General features: G+C 45.2%; 1 protein-coding gene across 2 annotated transcripts in view; it reads left to right on the forward strand.

Moving 5' to 3' along the window:
* The window catches only part of LOC311314017 (myosin IXB), a 67,711-nt gene extending 60,427 nt beyond the window's left edge, over positions 1 to 7,284 (forward strand). The window contains exons 29-41 of one of the 2 annotated variants that reach the window (XM_084444294.1): positions 193 to 234; positions 357 to 468; positions 730 to 803; positions 938 to 1,127; positions 1,362 to 1,496; positions 1,734 to 1,839; positions 2,015 to 2,146; positions 2,367 to 2,490; positions 2,775 to 2,822; positions 4,304 to 4,425; positions 4,705 to 4,835; positions 4,988 to 5,040; positions 5,467 to 5,588. In XM_084444294.1, coding sequence (XP_084300420.1) covers positions 193 to 234; positions 357 to 468; positions 730 to 803; positions 938 to 1,127; positions 1,362 to 1,496; positions 1,734 to 1,839; positions 2,015 to 2,146; positions 2,367 to 2,490; positions 2,775 to 2,822; positions 4,304 to 4,425; positions 4,705 to 4,835; positions 4,988 to 5,037 — 1,266 coding nt within the window. In that variant the 3' untranslated portion in view covers positions 5,038 to 5,040; positions 5,467 to 5,588. Of the gene's footprint in view, positions 1 to 192; positions 235 to 356; positions 469 to 729; positions 804 to 937; positions 1,128 to 1,361; positions 1,497 to 1,733; positions 1,840 to 2,014; positions 2,147 to 2,366; positions 2,491 to 2,774; positions 2,823 to 4,303; positions 4,426 to 4,704; positions 4,836 to 4,987; positions 5,041 to 5,466 lie in introns of both variants that reach the window. The other variant, XM_084444293.1, reaches the window with a different exon arrangement.
* The last annotated feature ends 12,309 nt before the right edge of the window (positions 7,285 to 19,593 follow it).

Consider the following 19,593-nt stretch of genomic DNA (forward strand, 5'->3'; position numbering starts at 1 on the left):
GGTTGGATAGACGGATTGAAGGATGGGTGGATGGAGAGATGATAGAGGGATGAATGACTGAATGAGGAGCCCCACTCACTGTGTGATAAACCGGCATACAGCCATCAATATGGCAATGTGAAGTGTTCTATGGGGATTCGGGGATGGAGGTGATAATCATATATTGACGCCTGCATATGAAATGCGTTTCAGCCTGCCAAAGCTCGGAAGAAGAGGCGGAAAAAAGAAAAGAGTGTGAGTGTAAAACTGTCGTCAGTAACCCTGTTTCTATATACTAGGTGACAGCAGAAATGACACACATCAATTGATCAGTGTATTGATCGATAGGCCTGTTGACATTGCGCTGACTTCCACAGCTGGAGAGCCCCCTGGACCATGTGTTTAGCACCTACCAGGTGAACATCATGCAGTCGTGCGACCAGTGCACCTCCTATATCTGGGGCATGGAGAAGGCCTACATGTGCAGCTGTGAGTGCTACACTCGCTCAAACATCACACACTAACCACGCTCAGCCACCACACACACACACAAACACACACACTAATCCACTGCAGGAAATCCATGGGAACGAGTATACTGTAGTACCACTTGACCACAAGCTTAGGTCCGGTTAAGCTTTGGCTAGGTCACCATTTTACATGATGTTGAAAGACCCAAAACGCTCTATGACCCCCCAGCTACATCAGTGATGATGTACTTCTGTACCTGAACGTTTTCTTATCTTCCAGATTGTAAAATGGTGTGCCACAAGAAGTGCCTGGGCAAAATAGTCACAGACTGCTCCACGTTTTGTGTCAAGAAGGTATGGGTCTTACATCCAACACTCTGGCTGATCCTCACTATGGGACAGTGAAGTGTCATTGATTGATTGATTGATTGATTGATTGCTTGCTTGATTGATTGGTTAATTGGTTATTTGGTTGATTTACATTCCAGAGTGATGAAGAGTCAGGCGGGCTGCACTTTGGCGTGCGCGTGTGCCGCCTGACCGACGATAAGAACCCAGTTCCGTTGGTGCTACAGATCATGCTGGAGCACGTGGAGATGAACCTCTGCACCGAGGGCATCTACCGCAAGTCCGGCTCCGCCAACCGCATTAAGGAGCTGCACACGCTCCTGGAAGCTGGCAAGTACCATCCCATAATGATAATAACCTGGAGACAAAGAGGACGGTTACCACAGAATACACGTTGGTTTGACAGGCAGTTTCACACGCCAAGACTCAAGACGTCCCTCAGTCAACCAGAGACAGGGGCTAGATATGGGCTGAAACATGTTCAAACTCTCTTTGGTGCATGTGAGTTTCTTCTCTCTGTCGCCCCCTCCTGGGTGGTTAGTAATATGATGTTCTACTGTCTAGCTACAGACCTTGGCGTGGTGTGTCTGGAGGACTACCCCATCCACACAGTCACTGGCTTGGTGAAACAGTGGCTGAGGGAGCTGCCCGACCCCCTCATGACCTTCACCCATTACAAAGACTTCTTGCGGGCCGTGGGTAAGACATTCTCCACCAGGGGGCGCCTGGTGGTGAGGCTTTCGTCTCTGCTGTTTTTCTACCTGACGTTGTATAGATCAGCTCAATCATTTTCTTTTGAAGATGATGATCTGGACCTCCACTAATCTCTTATATGGAATTGAAACTGGCACGAAATTAGATCGCCGCAGCAGTGTGTGTTATCTTAACCGGGTGTATGTGCGATTTGCTTCTGGTCTGGTCTGGTCTGGTCTGCAGAGCTCCCAGAGAAGCAGGAGCGGCTCCATGCCATCTACAAGGTCCTGGACCAGCTGCCCACCGCCAACTTCAACACCCTGGAGAGACTGGTCTTCCACCTTGTCAAGTAGGCCTACCCTAAAAAAACAACAACTTCTTTCTCTGTGGAAATGATGACAAATGGACCATCTTCGTTTGTGTATTGTTTGACGTGCAAAGCCTTGAATGAACGCCACAGATATCTGCGGTGATAGATTCCTCGCCCCAACGTGACTGATGTGTTGATGTACCCTCCTGCGCAGAGTATCCAAAGAGGAGGCCCACAACCGCATGTCTCCCAACTCTCTGGCCATCGTCTTCGCCCCCTGCATCCTGCGGTGCCCCGACAGCGCGGACCCCCTGATGAGCATGAAGGACGTGGCCAAGACCACCACGTGAGGCTTATTTACCCACTCGTAATATCTTGATTTCGGTCACACTTTTAATTCGATAATTGACAGTCAGGCATCTACAGAGGGGCATCTCATATGTAAGAGGGGATCCCTCAAAATAAAACCTCCTTATTATGACAGTCAATATAACAGTAAATAAGACATTTGTAAGGACTCTATGCCCTGTTTGTTTACGCGTATACGAAACCCCACCTCTTCCCAGGTGTATTGAGATGCTGATCAATGAGCAAATCAGAAGCTACAATGAGAAGATGGAGGAGATTGAGCAGCTGGAGTTCGCCGAGGCCCTGGCTGTCAAACAGCTCAAACTCAAGAGACAGAACACGGTGAGGAGGTGGGGGCCGGGTAGATGAAGGAACCAGATTGGACCAGACCAGACCGGCCAGACTGGATTGGACAGGACCGGTCTAATCTGGAGTAGACTATTAACCGGAACTGGAACTTTCAACTGGAAACCGGTTGAGTTTAGGGCTAATGTGTAATGTTCTCCCCCAGAAATCTCTGTGGACCTCCAGACATTCTGCAATACTAGCCCATGTGTTCTTGCAGGACCTTGTTCTGTTCCGTGACCCGTTGTTGTGTGGTTCTTCCGTCCCTGTTCTCTCTGTAGCACTGGCACTTACCTCTCAGGTTCTCTGCTCCTTACAAAGGAGTGGTGGTACGTATCCCATCTCCGGTTCCTCCCGCTAGAACCTAGCTGTAGTCGCCATGTCCGCCCGTCTGAGCATGGCCTGTAGATATTGTCGTGGAACCCCGCCCACCGCACCCCATACTAACAGGTTGCATACTGTACTGCATGCTCCTCCTAGTCCTCAGTGTCTGTGACGTGAAGGTGCCTCGTATGAGATGGTGTTGGGCTGACCGTGTGTTGTCCTTCCTGAGCTGTGAGGGGAGTTGATCCCCTGGCGATCGCATGACTTTCAAAGCTTTCGCTAAGTTCACTAGCATGGAACATTTGATGCTCATAAACAGTATGGACCCAGGTTAGTGAAAGTGTTTGAAGCTTTGAAGGCCATGGCAGTGGGACTGGGTCTGTATGGAGACTTGTCTTGCTGGACTGCGGTGTTGTTGTGAACCTTTTTCTGTGTCACTCAAATATCTTCCTCAGGTTTGCCTACTGTATTGTGTATCCCCTCACAAATGCACCAGGAGGGTTTCTATCAGTTGTATATCTAGTTACATAGTGACTGTTTCTCCCCGAATAATCACCTAACCTGCCTGTTCCCATACCGCTGGTGGTGATGATCCACTAACTGCTCATACAGACCTGGTCAAAATCACCACTGTTTTCTAGAGGTGCACATGATTTATGCCTGTGTGATGGGTTGGCATTGTTTTATGGACCTTATGGATTTAAAGGGATAGTTCAGAATTTTTTACATCATTTACAACTTACCCATAATGTTGTTGATTGATGGAGAACATTTTCAGCTGATTCCATGCTGTCTCTCATTTGGGCGTTCACGGCATGCTAATGCTAGCGCAATCAAACTGAATTGGCTAACATTCAAAGAAAAGTTATTTATAAACACTACTAACAAGTAAAGCTCGCCAGATAAACTAAACTCCTCATCAAAGTCAGACATATCTCTTTTGAAAGTGTCTATTGCAACTTGTGTTGATGGTAAGAGAATAGTCCGCTCTTCTGTACGTAGTTTTTGTGAAGGCAATAGTACCGGCTAGTTACGTATTGTTCCGGCTCTATTTACAGAGAGAGCCATATAGGTCTGAACAAACGAAGGGGTTCAACGATGGTTGGACAGTGATAGTTGGACTTGAAGTTGATGGTCTGAAAATTCAAATGAGCCCCCCACAGACTGTCCTATTTGATTTGATTTGATTTGGGTGCACTGTGGAGTGTTTAAGTGAGTTTTCTTTGAATGCTAGCCAATTCAGTTGGATTGAGCTAGCATTAGTATGCCATGAATGCCCGAACAAGGGACAGCATGGAATCAGCTGAAAATGTTTTCCATCAATCAACAACATTATGGTTGTCATACATGAGGCTCCAAGTACAAAATTCCGAACTATCCCTTTAAAGGAAAAACAAGGGTAATTTTGACCCAGATCTGATCAACTGTGTGTGTGCGTGTGTGTGTGTGTGTGTGTGTGTGTGCGCACCTGCGCCCCTCCCCACAGGTGCACGAGAAGGCGGGCTCCTCAGACCTGTGTGCGGTCCCTGAGAACGAACCTCTGGACTCGGACACGGAGGCGGAGGAGAAGAACCTGGTGGAACGCATCAAGTCCATCAAACAGGAGAAGTGAGATCACAGCAGCCAGATCTGCCAGCACTTCCAGTGCCCGGCTGCCACAGACGGCTCACAATATTAAATCAGAGCTGACATCTGTGGGTTATTACCTGCTCTAAAGAACTAATAACTGATGGCTGGTTGGTTTCTCTCTCGCTCTCTCTCTCTCTCTTTCTCTCTCTCTCTCTCTGTCTCTCTCTTTCTCTCTCTTCCTCCCCCTCTCTCTCTCCTCCTCTCTCTCTCCCCCTGTTCTCCATCTCTCCCTCCCTCCCTCCCTCTCCCCTGTCCTAGGGAGGACCTGGCCTGCAGGCTCCCAGAACTGGAGCAGCCCGGGTCGGACCAGGAGAACCTGGACTCCGAGGCGTCCGTGAGCTCCGAGAGCTTGCTGGACGAGCGCGGCGCCCACATCTCGGAAGCCGAAGGTCAGTACCGACCGGTACAGTGTCCCCCCCCCGTCCCCGTCCTCCTCCTCCTCCTCCTCTCTGTCCGTGCCGTCTTCCTATTCCTCACCTTCGGTTCTCACCCCTCTCTCTCTCTGGGCCGTCTGTCTGTGTGTGTGTCGTTTCTGGTGCAGGTGGTCCCGATCCCCCTCTGCTGGTGGTGGAGCTGCCGTCCGCTCTCTAGCAGGTTGTAGGCTCCTGGGTTTTTTGGGGGGATGTGTGTTTGTTTCTCTTACAGGGTTCCCACTGGTCACGGAATTTCTGGAATAAATTGGAACTTAAAAAAAAAATATTATAATAATATCGTCAACCATTTTTCCATCCATTACAGGTCATGGAAATTCAGCTTTTTAGTCACAGAAACTCAGGGAAAAGTCAAGGAATTTGACATTTGACTTGCAGTGGGAACCCTGATCGTATGTATGCGTGCGTGTGTGTGTGTGTGCGCGCTTGTGTGTCTGGGTTTTGTGTGGCGAGCTGACCAGAATAACTGGTGGTGAATTCAGTTTTGTTGACTTTTCTGGGCGTCTGCTACTCTCTCTGGAGAGGCTGGGAGTGGACGACCGCTCTCCTCCCCGCTGATCGCCCTCTCTCTGACCCGTCTCTCTCCCAGGTCAGGGCTCCCACCTGCTGCGGAGGTCTAAGCCGGCCTGTCCCCCCAAACCCTCCGATCTGTCCCTGAGACCCAAGACCACCGGGATAGTCTGCTCTTTTCCCAGCCTCAGCCCTCCTCCCACCTCCTCCTCAAACTCCAGCCCCTCCCTCATCCCCTCCCGCTGCGCCTCCAGGCCCCACCTGCAGCGCCGCCATCCCGTCTTCCCCGGCACGGTGAAGCTGCCCCCGGGCGTCCAGTCCAGCTTCAGCCTGGTCAGGAGGAGGGAACGGCCCGGCCGCCGCACAGACACCATCCAGTCTGTGTACATCAACAACCCCAGCAAGGACCTGTTCCCCTCTCCTCCCTCCCCCGCCTCCCCCTCCAGCCCTCCGCTGCTCCAGACCTCCAGCGGCGCCCGCAGACGCTTCTCAGACCCTGACCTCTCAGCTAGGTAGACCGCTAGGCCTGGCCGGGGGGGCTGAACCTCTACTACAGACCGGAATGTTGGACAGGATACGTACGGTCGTGGACCGAGGCTGACCCAGGAGAAGAGCCTGGTACCACACAGGAGGAGGTAGACCACAGATGAATACAGAACTAGATATCTGAATACAGAACTAGATATCTGAATACAGAACTAGATATCTGAATATAGAACTAGATATCTGAATATAGAACTAGATATCTGAATACAAAACTAGATATCTGAATATAGAACTAGATATCTGAATATAGAACTAGATATCTGAATACAAAACTAGATATTTGAATATAGAACTAGATATCTGAATACAAAACTAGATCTCTGTGGTGGACTCGTTCTAGTGGCGGGGGAGGGGGGTACTCTGTTGCTGTTGTCATGGTTTATATACCTGTGACTAAATGACAATGACCATAACAGGATATGATGCCACCTAGCACTTTTTCTATACTGTTAATATATTATTGTTGTTGTTGGTTTTTAAAAAGAGACGGAATGAATCAGATTTGCGCTGCGTTTTTGAGCGGTCGCGTGGACCGCTGTTTTGTTTCTTCTTCTTTTTTTTTTGATGTTTTTTTTGGTTCATGCAAGGATACATTGCAGGTTGTTGCACCTTTCCTTACTCTAGCTCTCACTATGAGAGGCCCAAACCAGTCTGTAATATCAACCGTGCCTTGATTTTGTACTGTATGTCGCCAGTGTACAAACTCATCGGTTCTTTTTACCTGTAATCTTCGATGAATGAGGGCTGGGTTGTATTTTTGTATGATACTTTGTATGTGTAATATGTACCGACTCTAGACATGTATGAAAGAAGCACCAAACACACACGGCTGAATGATGTTCTGGTGCCTTGACAGACCACAGCCAAGCCTCTGCCCCCTCCTACTCCTCCAACCACATAGGAACTGCTTTCACTTGTCAAAGGGAAGATGGGAGCAGCACTAGCCATGTTCCTTTTGGATGAGGCAACATCAACTCGTTCATCGGGGCTGTGTGATGACCATGTAGTAATGCTAATGGACGTTTTACATCTTGTCTTTTTTCTCTGTTACCTTTCTAAATGACCATGGTCTCAGTCCCAGTCATCTGTACTGTAACTGCAGAGTCAGTGTGCCTATAGAGTCTGAAACAGGCTCCGACAGTCAATCTCAAGCCAATGTGTTCCATATGTAATACTAATCTCTCTCTCTCTCTCTCTCTCTCTCTTTCTGTCTCTGAATGCTGTTTGCTGTCTGATGCTGTTTGTCTGTCCATATGAGTAAATGCTGAATGGGAATGCCTGGCAGTGAATGTTTCAGATTGAATAATGTGAGCTGTAATGGATGTTAACAACAGGACAATACAGTACATGTTTGTACCTTCTGCTGTGCTCTAGTGTTGTCATTGGTCCTCTTTTGATTCTCTTTGTTAAAGGGATAGTTTGCTCTTCAACCAAACCTTTTCTGATCTTTTCAGAGGTAAAAAAAACAACTAATGTTGAAATGTCTGGAATCTGGAAATTAGGAGGTTTTTATATATATGAATATATAACTATCCCTTTAGATGTCCACCTCAAAGCATTACTAATGGCTTCACACTGATTCTGTACAGTTCTGTCCACTTCCTCTTGATGAGGTATTGGTAAAGATATCCTGTTGTGATGTGGTTTCATTTGATCGCTCACCAAGGGGCTGGATGGGAAGGAGAAGGAGGATCTGAGGATCTGACCGTTTCTCCTCTAGGGCAACGAGAAGACCTTCTGGCACTGGCCAAATGCCTCCATACTGGAATCCACCTATTATGTAATCAGAAACTAATTAAGAGTTCATCATAACTGGCACTGTATTAGTGGGAAGAGCTGGGGTTTGGCAGCAGTATAGTGCTCTAGTATAGTAGTTTACTCTGGTTGGTTATCAAATATAGTTTTGGGGTAATATTTCACTCCTTAACCTTTCTAAATGTGTTTTTCAGTTTCTTTAGAAGGTTGCCTTGCTGGTGTGAACTTAATTGTGCATTGTGCAGTTGTAAATATCAGGTATAGAATGTTATGTTATAGAATCTCAAATGCCTCTCGTAGTTATAATGGTGCTATAATAACCAAAGATTATTTCGGTGATTACAGTCTTAGAAGAGTTCTGTCTACTACTTCACAGCCCAGTCAGAGTGCTAGAATAGCGTAGACAATAGGGTACAGTAGACAGTGGTATTCAGCTACTATTGAAGGGCAATAAGTGTCAAATATAAAAACACTTTATTCAAGTAACCAAAGCATTTAAGCTGCATTGCAGTGATTAAAGTCTTTCCATTCACTGGACCAGTGAATATCTGATCACTGTTCTGCAACATTGGCTTACAGTCTTCCTCAGCCTGGTATTATGTAGGCCAACGTAAAGCTCCTGTTTCTCTAGATTCTGTTTCACTATCAATAACTGCTTAAAGTGATCATTACTTCCAATATGACCATGGAGTGATACCATAGTATGTTTCTCAAAATATTTTAGTATGTTTTATTTTATTATATCCCTTCAAATACCATTTTCTACATTTTAGGCCGGTGTAACGCTTTAAGATGGATATAGATCGATCGATCGATTGATAGAAAAAAACCCTGTAGGAGGGTTTGCCTTAAGTGTTCCATCAGGTTCTGTTTCACCATCAATAACGCTTTCATCCAACCTCCAATGTGATTATGAATATAGACTGATTGAATGATCTAAATGTGTCTGTGTGTTACCCCTTCAAAATCCATTTTCTACAGTAGCTCATCTTGGTGGTTGTTCTGCACGCTCCTCTTCAGAACAACAGAACGTTTAGCGTTGGTGAGAGGAACTGCTGTGTGCCACAGGTCAGAGGTCAGCAGGGAGGGAGGATACAGGTCACCATGCTTTCCCATGAGATTGAGATTCTATTGTTGGGCACATCCCCCTTCACTTTGTTAGTATAGTCACACCAGAAATTTGATTCAAATATGATGTTTCTAAATGAGCCTCCTCTTCCTAACAGGAAGTGCTCTATCTCAAAGTGATGATGCCTTGACAGAGGGGAACATTCAGTTTATTTATAAACCAGTTATTACTTTTTTTCAAAATTAAATTATGAAGTATCAAAAATAAAGGAAAGATAATCCAGAAGAAATGAAATAAAATGCTATGTGCATGAAGTTACATTAAAAAATAAAACTAAAATAAATGATAAACAAGTAAATTCAAAAAAACAACTACAATGTATTAATTCCAATAGTCATAATAATAGTATGCTGATACATTGCTAATAGTACCAAAATAGAAATCCTATGCATTAATATCCCCACCGACCAATGATCATCCCCCCAACTGATGATCAACCCCCCAGTTTAGTACACCTTTTAAACTCTCAGAGTAGGCCTATATAAGAAAAGGAGACCATACAGTATACTACCCTGTCCAATGTTGACGCCCACAGGACCTCTGTACAAGGTTAAAAATTACTTCAAATGTGGTCATAGTGGACGTCTTTTCAACGTCTATATCTGTCAAATCAACTGCATACTCATTTTAGACATCCTTATTTATACTGCTCCTGGACCTCATGTCCAACTTTTTCTGCACTGCACTTCTGACACCAATGCGACATGGACCAATGATGGACACAGACTGCACTGCAGAAATATTAGAGCTTTATTGACCTCTAAACCTTAAAACAGCTTCACACTTCCTTTGTTCAGTGGTCTCAAGCTTCCCTTAACAAACAGACCCTACACACACAGTACTAGGGTCATGGGGGCCAGTGAAAATAACCAGAGAAATATAAGACATTTTATTATCAGTAACAAGCAATTTCCATTGTTTTATTTCTGATTTGGCACTTAAAATGTTCCACTTGTCGTTTTTCAATGGATTCGAAAGTGAAATCGTTTCTATGTTCAAGACACAACATACTGATGTGATGATAAACACACCCATAGTTTATCTGGGCGATCGAGTTTGCGTGTGAGGATATTGGCAACCCTGAGGAGAGAGGCAGAGGAAAAGTTGCAGTAAAGTCGAGAAGTCCCCTCGGGTGAGCCAAGAACCGGGCCGCTGGCTGATGATAGCAGGGGGTGTGACCCTCGTCCTCTTCCTCTGTCCCTCGACCCTCGTCCTCTTCCTCTGTCCCTCCTCCCAGTGCTGTTAGGAGACTGCGCAGAGAAGCCTCAGCCCAGCTCACTTCACCAGCCAACCTGCCACTGAATAACCACAGGCACCGGAGCCTACTGGAGCTGCAGGAACATGCGCCACCTGCCATACTTTCAAACTTTACTCCACTGCCTATTATGGGCTCAAATAGGTAAACACTGACTTTTTGTACAGCACGTTTGTGTGGGGACAATGATAGATATTTTTTCATTCAGATTACGTTTTTTGTTAATGATGCACAGCCTTACATGCGCTGTATTTTGCACCTGCTTGGCTCTTTGCTCTGTCATGCTCGAAGGAAATATCACAGTCGTCATGTCGTTTACAAATGTCTATCCGCCTTGGTGTAGGATTTGTGTTGTGTGTCAAGCAGATAACCATCACTCCTGACCAGCCCCTGGTCCAGCTGGGGGATAGGCTGACCCTGACCTGTGTAACAACCTGCCCCGCGGCCAAACCAAAGTGGACAACTCTGGATGAGGTCGATGCCTCTGAGACTGCTGGAATACAGAGGAGCCTTCTTCATTTTGCAGCTGTCAGTCCTGAACATGAGGGGAAGTACACATGTCAAGCAAAGTGTCCCACCCCAGTCAGGACCTCAGTAAAGCTCAGAGTTTACTGTAAGTATCTAACTGTTGGGTATTTCAGATTTTTTGTTGTTGTTTTTATTACTAGAGACCTTCAGTTAAAGGCTCCTCTTCTCTGTTAACCCCTCCCCTGTTGTCAGTGAATCAGATATAATTTTCATCCAGATATCCATTTATTGTGTTCATTTATAGTGTCAATCTGAATGATTTGCTGCCCAGGGTCTACTACTGTACCTCATTATCTTCCCTTCCCGCCAAAAAAAGCTCCATCACTGTATGTGGTGACTATTGTTTAGACTCCAACACGACATGCAAGTTTATAGGTAGGACTGCACTATGTTGTGATATTGTTAAGCCTGTGACATACAGCTCTGTAAATATGCCCCCAGAACACCAATGTAGTTGATATATCTCCCCAGCTCTGCCCAGGCCTGTCCTGTCCACGGAGCCAGAGAGCCCTGTGTCCCGTCAGCCCTTTCAGCTGAAATGCACCACTGCAAACGTCTACTCCAGCGCCGACGGCACCTTTGAGATGAAGATGTTTAATAACGAGACGATGCTGAATGCTGCTCTCTCCACATCCTGTGATGATAGTTATTATTGTGACCACACATTATCCTCTGTGAACATGGTAGGCACTGGGAAGACAGATTACAGGTGTGAGGCAAACATCTCTTTTGGTTCTCAGACCTTCAATGAAAGCAGGCGTCACAGCATTCAGCTGGGAGGTGAGTAAGATCCTGGTAGAACACTCAGCACAGCCCTTAAGGTGCTGACCGGTCGAAAAGCTAAAGTTGTATTCTCTCTGTTCAGTGGACAATTAGGGTTTTGTTCGTCGCTAGTCTGTTATTGACACATTATGGAATATGTAGCAGTATGTTTGATTTGCTATTACAGTACAATCATGCTAATGTACATCTGCCTGTTCCAGATCCTCTGTCAACGGACGCCCATTTGACCACCACCACCTTTAAAACTACCATGGCCTCCACAGAGAGACCGCCAGAGTGGGACACTACAAATTCACCCACTATCATTGTCACCACTGTGGAGAGTCAGTGCAACCTCTTGTTCTGCTGATGTAGATCCATGGTGTATCCATATGGTGGATTTCAGCACTTTGAGATTTTCTGAAAAGTGCTTTATAAATAAAATGAATTATGATTATGATTGTTAAGATGATGAATCATATAATAATAACAATAATAATAATAATAATTATCATCATCATCATCATGACAATGATAATAATAATAATTATAATATAATTATAAGTATTATTGTTGTTATTATTATTATGTTTTTGCACTATAACAGATCTTACAATGTCACATCCATTCTGAGTGGTCTATTTTTTCCTTTTCCTTTTTTTTTTAACCTAATAGGAAATGTGAGTGAATGTTCAAATGGGCCGAATTATGGGATATAATCTGGTTAACCTCAGAAACTGACAATAAAATCCTGATGTGATTTGTCTGCTCCAGAGGTGGATGACGGCACAGTAAAGCAACCAGAGAGTGAGACAACCTCCCAGCTGCCTAGAGCTAAAGAGACCCATTCAGAAAGTCTGTGTCCAGTTCCATCTGCCTGTACTTCTCTATCCTTTTAACTTTGGCCTGTTACACTCCACATCCTCCCAGACCTTTTCAAGCGCCTGTCTGCCCTCCACACAGGAGCCCCTACGACTACAGGTGTGGTGACCTTTGAGATGACCTCTAAGACTGTTCCGAGGACAACCCCTGATCTGGTGACAGCGCGGGGAACTCCTGAATCTTCTGAAGAGGCTACACCCCAGCTTAACATCATCCCTGGGGAGGCTACACCCCATCCTAACATCATCCCTGGGGAGGCTACGCCCCAGTTTAACATCCTCCCTGGGGAGGCTCAGGCTACACCCCAGCTTAACATCATCCCTGGGGAGGCTAAACCCCATCCTAACATCATCCCTGGGGAGGCTACACCCCAGCTTAACATCATCCCTGGGGAGGCTAAACCCCATCCTAACATCATCCCTGGGGAGGCTACACCCCATCCTAACATCATCCCTGGGGAGGCTACACCCCAGCCTAGCATCATCCCTGGGGAGGCTACACCCCAGCCTAACATCATCCCTGGGGAGGCTACACCCCAGCCTAGCATCATCCCTGGGGAGGCTACACCCCAGCTTAACATCATCCCTGGGGAGGCTACACCCCAGGCTAACATCATCCCTGGGGAGGCTACACCCCAGCCTAGCATCATCCCTGGGGAGGCTACACCCCAGCCTAACATCATCCCTGGGGAGGCTACACCCCAGCTTAACATCATCCCTGGGGAGGCTACACCCCAGCTTAACATCCTCCCTGGGGAGGCTCAGGCTACACCCCAGCCTAACATCATCCCTGGGGAGGCTACACCCCAGCCTAGCATCATCCCTGGGGAGGCTACACCCCAGCCTAACATCATCCCTGGGGAGGCTACACCCCAGCCTAACATCATCCCTGGGGAGGCTACACCCCAGCCTAGCATCATCCCTGGGGAGGCTACACCCCAGCCTAGCATCATCCCTGGGGAGGCTACACCCCAGCCTAGCATCATCCCTGGGGAGGCTACACCCCAGCCTAGCATCATCCCTGGGGAGGCTACACCCCAGCCTAGCATCATCCCTGGGGAGGCTACACCCCAGCCTAACATCATCCCTGGGGAGGCTACACCCCAGCCTAGCATCATCCCTGGGGAGGCTACACCCCAGCCTAACATCATCCCTGGGGAGGCTACACCCCACTCTAGCATCATCCCTGGGGAGGCTACACCCCAGCCTAGCATCATCCCTGGGGAGGCTACACCCCAGCCTAACATCATCCCTGGGGAGGCTACACCCCAGCCTAACATCATCCCTGGGGAGGCTACACCCCAGCCTAGCATCATCCCTGGGGAGGCTACACCCCAGCCTAGCATCATCCCTGGGGAGGCTACACCCCAGCCTAGCATCATCCCTGGGGAGGCTACACCCCAGCCTAACATCATCCCTGGGGAGGCTCAGGCTACACCCCAGCCTAACATCATCCCTGGGGAGGCTACACCCCAGCCTAGCATCATCCCTGGGGAGGCTACACCCCAGCCTAGCATCATCCCTGGGGAACTACCAGAGCAGAAGAGAGGCATGTCAAACAGTATAGGTCAGTTTTGGTTGTACGAGTTTCAGAATAGTAATGAGAGACCTAACACAGATTCCTCCCATAGCCTGAAGGTCTGGTATTACAGGTACTAATATAATTTATAACTTATTTGTTTTCCACCCTTTAGCTGTGTCCGTGGAGACACGGAGGGCAGAAGCTGTGAGTAAAGATGGGGAGGAAGGTGAGCAGAATTTAACTTGAACTGAAAGGGCCGTTTTAGTCGGACAATGTTAGTTATGATCTGACGTGCCAGCATAGGATATAATACCTTAGGACACCCTTCATGTTGAAGTATGGGCTACTACTTAGTGTTGTGATTTTAAACAAGCCTCACCTTGGCGTGCTCATCAAAAGGCCAGTGTCATCTACATTGTCTGTAGGTAACAATAGACTCTTAATAACAAACCTTTACATAGACGCTTAATAAACCTTTACATGATCCCCCTGATGACTGATGTTTTCATCTCCAGAGGAGGCCGCTGGCTCCACCTCTACAGCCATGGTCGCAGGCTCCACCGTGGGGGCGGTGGCCTCCCTCTTCCCCCTGGGTTTCCTGGTCCGGCTGATTTACCGGAGAATCCGCCTTCTGTCCCCAGGCGACCCGTAGAGCTGCTGTAGCCTCTGGACCCATTTGAATCCTTATGATGCCACGATGACACTTTATATGCTGTAGGTTTATCTATATGTGATAGGGAGAATTGTGTAGCCTATTTCTCATGCCAGACTTATGTCTTATTTCCTATGTAACCTGATCACATGCTGTAGTATAAAGTACGATACATATATTCAACCTAATGGAATTTATTCCACAACATTGAGGACACATAATCCTAGGACACATATAATCACATGTAGATAATTTATTAAGGAATTCAAATAACTAATAACTTTTTGTATAAATTCCATATTAATATCAGTACAGCAGAAAATGTTACCCCATCCCCAAAAGGTACAGTAAAAAGAGATTTCTTGAGTTTTATCAATATCATGGTATTTTCCAAGGATATACTCCTAGAATACTAAAATGTGTATGTGTAATATCAGGTTTCTGAACAAGATAATTACTTTAACCCTGTAATTTCTCAATTATACCAATTTTATGCACATATAAGGGTATCATACACCAGCAGTCCACAACTTAATATACTTAGGCACTCGATGGATAATTTATCTGTGCTTAGTATCAAATCAAAACAAACTTAAGCTTTTGTCATACAGTAGCATACAGAGCTACTGTACAACATAACATTACAGTAATTAATCAGTAGACACATTTATTCAAAGTGGCTTACAATAATTAAATGTAATGTCTGTGTAGGTCTACTACTACTTGCCAGAACTCACAAGTGCATCTTCTTTCTAAACAAATGGCCAAGAGTGACTACAATATTTCAAATGTGAGGTTCCACACAGCCATAACCTGGGGCTAATTTTGTTGTAAAATGAATATATTTGATCAAAAACGGCTTTCCATACTTTGTTTTCCATACTTTCATCATAACCTACTGTAATAATCATAATAATTTTAAGTCTTCCACATCTTCATCTAAACTTTCCACCCTCTCTGTGGCGGATGCCTGGTTCTCACAGTCAGGTTCTCACCAGTCTGCACGTCAGTCACCAGAGGCCAGTTGCAGCAAACAAACATCTTGGTAGTGAACAGTTACAGGCCAGTAGATCCAGGACGGCATCAGGTGCTGGCTAAATAATTCTGAATAATTCTGCTGCTCTGACTGCCTTCCCTCAGAGCCATACCCAGAATTGTTGTGGCAGAGTTTCCTTGGAGTCTACTACTAAATTTTTCTGCAAAGTAGCTTTATTTGTCTTTCTCTGCAATCCATCTGGTGGGGACAGGGCCCAGGGCAATGGTCCAAGGGCATGAGAAAGGATATCTTCCATACTGTACATAGACTGCGTCCTTGTGCCATCACTTTGGTAGGTCCAAACAAAGACCTGTCTGCTTTCAAGATGGCTGCACTCCCACTTGATTTCACTTCTCTCTTCTTACATACATCACTGAATGTTTTCAGCTTGTTGGTTTTATTGGGTCATGGAATTTCTTTGCTGGTGGGTCTTCATGTAGTTGTTCGTTCTTGAAGGTTGCATATTGATGGCTGCCTTTGCTGTAGAGATACTAATGTGGTCCCACTTTTCTGCAAATGGATTGACCCATTAGTCCGTGTGTAAGTATGAGGCATAGCATAAGGCATAGGTGTCACACCCAACAATATCTTGTGAGATTGGTTCTTGGTCCCTGGTGCTGATATTCAAACCAGTCCATCTTGGGATTGTCTGATTCTCTGCATCTGTTTGCTTTGCAAATGTCCACTAGGTTCTTCTTGCAGGCAAGAAGAGCAGATTCCTTGGTTTCTTGGACACAGTGTTCCCTGGTTGGGAGTGGCTATTGGCCCACACCTGCACCTGCTACTTCCAGTTCTTGGTCCTCAATGGTGACCAATTTCTGCTTCAGTTTCTCAATGTGTGGAAGCTCAGCTCTTAGCAGATGTGGTCCATAGACGTTTATCCAAAGCGACTTACAATAATCACATTTAACGTAGGTAGTCAGTATACTACCACTGTACTTGCCAGAGCTCACAAGTGCATCTCCTTTGTCACTAAAAGCATAATCTAGTGCTAAAGCCAAAGTGCAAGAGTAGCAAAATATAAATACAATATGTGATTAAGAGGAAGGATCAAGGTAGAACTTATTGAAGAGGTGAGTTTTGAGCCTGCGGCGAAAGATGGGCAGCAACTCTGCTACATCAGTGGGCAGTTCATTCCACCACTGCAGGGCCCAGACAGAAAATAGCTGTGATCGGGTTGATCAATTCCAGGGGCCTCAGAGTGACGAGGCAACCAGTTGCTCCGAGGTAGCAGAGTGCAGTGGTCAGGACCATGGCCTGGAGACAGTAGAGAGCTGTTTCTTTCATTGCCTAGGCTAGTTTTAAACTGGATGTGGCTTGCTACAGGGAGCCAATATAGAGAACGGAGAAGGGAAGTTGTGTGCAAGAACTTGGGGTGGTTTAACACCAGGTGAGGGGTAGCTTTCTGGACAATTTCCAGAGGTTTAATGGCTGACACCAGGGCCCCAGAGTCGGAGGGAGTTGCAGTAGTCCAGGCAGGAGATGACAAGCGCTTGGATAAGCACCTGAGCCATTTCATTAATGAGCAAAGGGCGAATCCTTGTGATGTTGTAGAGCAGGAATCTGCAAGAGTGTGTAACGGATGTTGATGAAGTGCTGAGAAGATTCAAGATTCCTTTATTTGTCAGATGTACAGTGTAGAATCACAGTTAAATGTTGCTGCCAACTCCAAAACTATCCACTCCAATACTCAATTTACAAATGACAAAATACAAATTACACAATAAGTGCCATTTCTATACAGTATAAAGATAAAGGTAAGATATACCGGTCTGGGTGCAGGGGGGGGGTTGACATTTGCATTGCATGGCAGGTCTAGGAGTATCAGGAAGGAGGAGAGAGTTTGCTGTCATGCAAGATTGGTGAAGACATGAGGCTGGAGCCTGGAGGTACAACTCTCTGGAGGCTGTTCTATTTCTAGCTTTTGGAGACACAGAGCATTGACGTTCTCCTCACAGAGCATTGACGTTCTCCTCACAGAGCATTGACGTTCTCCTCAAGTTGGGAGTAAGACCCCATGCCCAAGCTTGTTCAGTGTTTAGATGAGCCCAGTGTTACCTGTCAGTGTTCTTACTGCATAGGGAAGTAGAAGGTGGTTTATATTGACCACATGCCACTGCAAATATTATGTCATGACTGACTGAACCAGAGCAGTGACCCTCTGTGTTTGAGTCTTGGTGCCAGGGTTTCCAGTCAGCAGTCCAACAATAAGCTGTTCTAGTTAATTTGGTATGGAGATATGAGCACTACCTTTCACTCATATCAGATGGATGGTAACGGCCAGGGAACAGTCATCTCTTGTCTAATGATTGATCTGATATGAAGTCTGATCTATGATCTTGTTGAAATTAGTTGACATGGCCGTCCAAACCTCCCTCTCAATGCAGTTTTAAAACGAAAATGTATTTGTGCGTGGATGTAGCCTAGATGGTGATACAAAACTTATGCTATGCCTCATACTTACACTATATTTAGTTTATTCAATTCTATAATACATTTGCTTCAAATCTCTTAATGTAAACATGGTGTTCATTATTTAGATTATGTACAGAGGAAACTTTTGTGTCATTGCACATCTTTCATAAAAACAGAAGTCTTATGTAGCCTACAGTGTAGTCACTATGCTGTCACTGCCAGTAATATATAGCATTTGTAGAGATGCTAATATAACAACTTTTCAGAAAAAACATTTAGTGGGAGCTATATTCCCACCAATTTACAAAGGGTTGTGTTTACCTTGACAAAAACCACTATGAGAATTATTAGGGGAGAGTGGGGTCAAGTGTAACACTTTTTACTCTTTTCCAGATTAATTTGAGACTAATTCAACTAGATTAGTCATGTTTTGCTATATTATAGTTACACATGTGTATTCATTTGTCATATCATGTAAAAGTCCCCATAACTTACATAAAGAGTACAATATTGATTTATTTTTGAGAAGTCAGATGTTAGTTACAGTAACCCCACGGGTAGGGTCAAGTGTAACATGGTGTGGGGTCAAGTGTAACATATTACAAAACAACCGCAAATAAGATAATTAAAACATTGTATTAAGTTAACATCATCATTAAACATCTTTCATAACTTAATTAATCATGTATTAGCCTTTTTAACATTTAAAATGTGAAATGTAAACATGTAATCAAGTGGAACACCAAATCAAACATACATTTGTTATTACACTGTTATTACACATTTCTGAGGTGATTTTTAGCCTAGCTACTCCATACAGTCTAAATGACCATTTACTAAAACATTGATAATGTTTGGTTCATTAAAAATAAGGGCATAGGCTGAACGCTGTGAATAGCTGAAAGCCTGTTACACTTGACCCCACGGCTGTCAGCCTGACAAAACCTCCTTGTGCTAGCAGGAGTTAGCAATAAATTGTAGCAATAAGTAGTTAGCAATAAAATATTTCTAATAGTCATTGGCTGTTAGCTAACAAAATAGGCATCAAAATGATATGACTTTAGTTTAATGGGAATAAAAACACAGGGCAGTAGTTAAAAAATACCGAAAATTTAAAAGTAACTTTCTTACCTCAAAAACAGACTTTTTGTCATAAAATCTGAAGATTGTCAAAAAATGAGCTGATTTCTTCCAGGCAGACAGAGGACTTAACTGAGCATGTGCAGAGTGAGTTACATAACAATAGCTTGTTTCTGATTGGGTGAAATTGAGGTGTTACACTTGACCCCGTGTTACACTTGACCCCACTCTCCCATACCCCCAGATGGCAACAGTAGCTCAAACTCGGGGTCCTGGCTCACAGACTATCACTGAAATAAGCCATGAGAGACAGTCAACTCCACAATTAGACAATACACATCATATAGGCTAATTTGAGATTTCGAGTGGCTATGGAGGCCTGTGGATATCCAGTGTGTGTCTCTGTATATTTCAAAATGTTTTATGAATAAGCTGTTAAATTAGTTTTTATTTACTTATTTTACAACAAGTATTTTCAGGCTCATATTCGTTATTCATATTTCGCGGGGAAACATGATCTTTCCCCGCAGAAGTCTGTGATTAAGGGACAAATCAAACAATGGTGGCAGGCGGCTGGAGCTCTGCAAGGAGGGGAAGGTGTCTGTTCCAGAATCACCCACTTGTTGGGAGCGTGAGGACAGTAGG

Source organism: Borostomias antarcticus, assembly GCF_949987555.1.
Source record: "Borostomias antarcticus genome assembly, chromosome: 10".
Classification (NCBI taxonomy): domain Eukaryota; kingdom Metazoa; phylum Chordata; class Actinopteri; order Stomiiformes; family Stomiidae; genus Borostomias; species Borostomias antarcticus.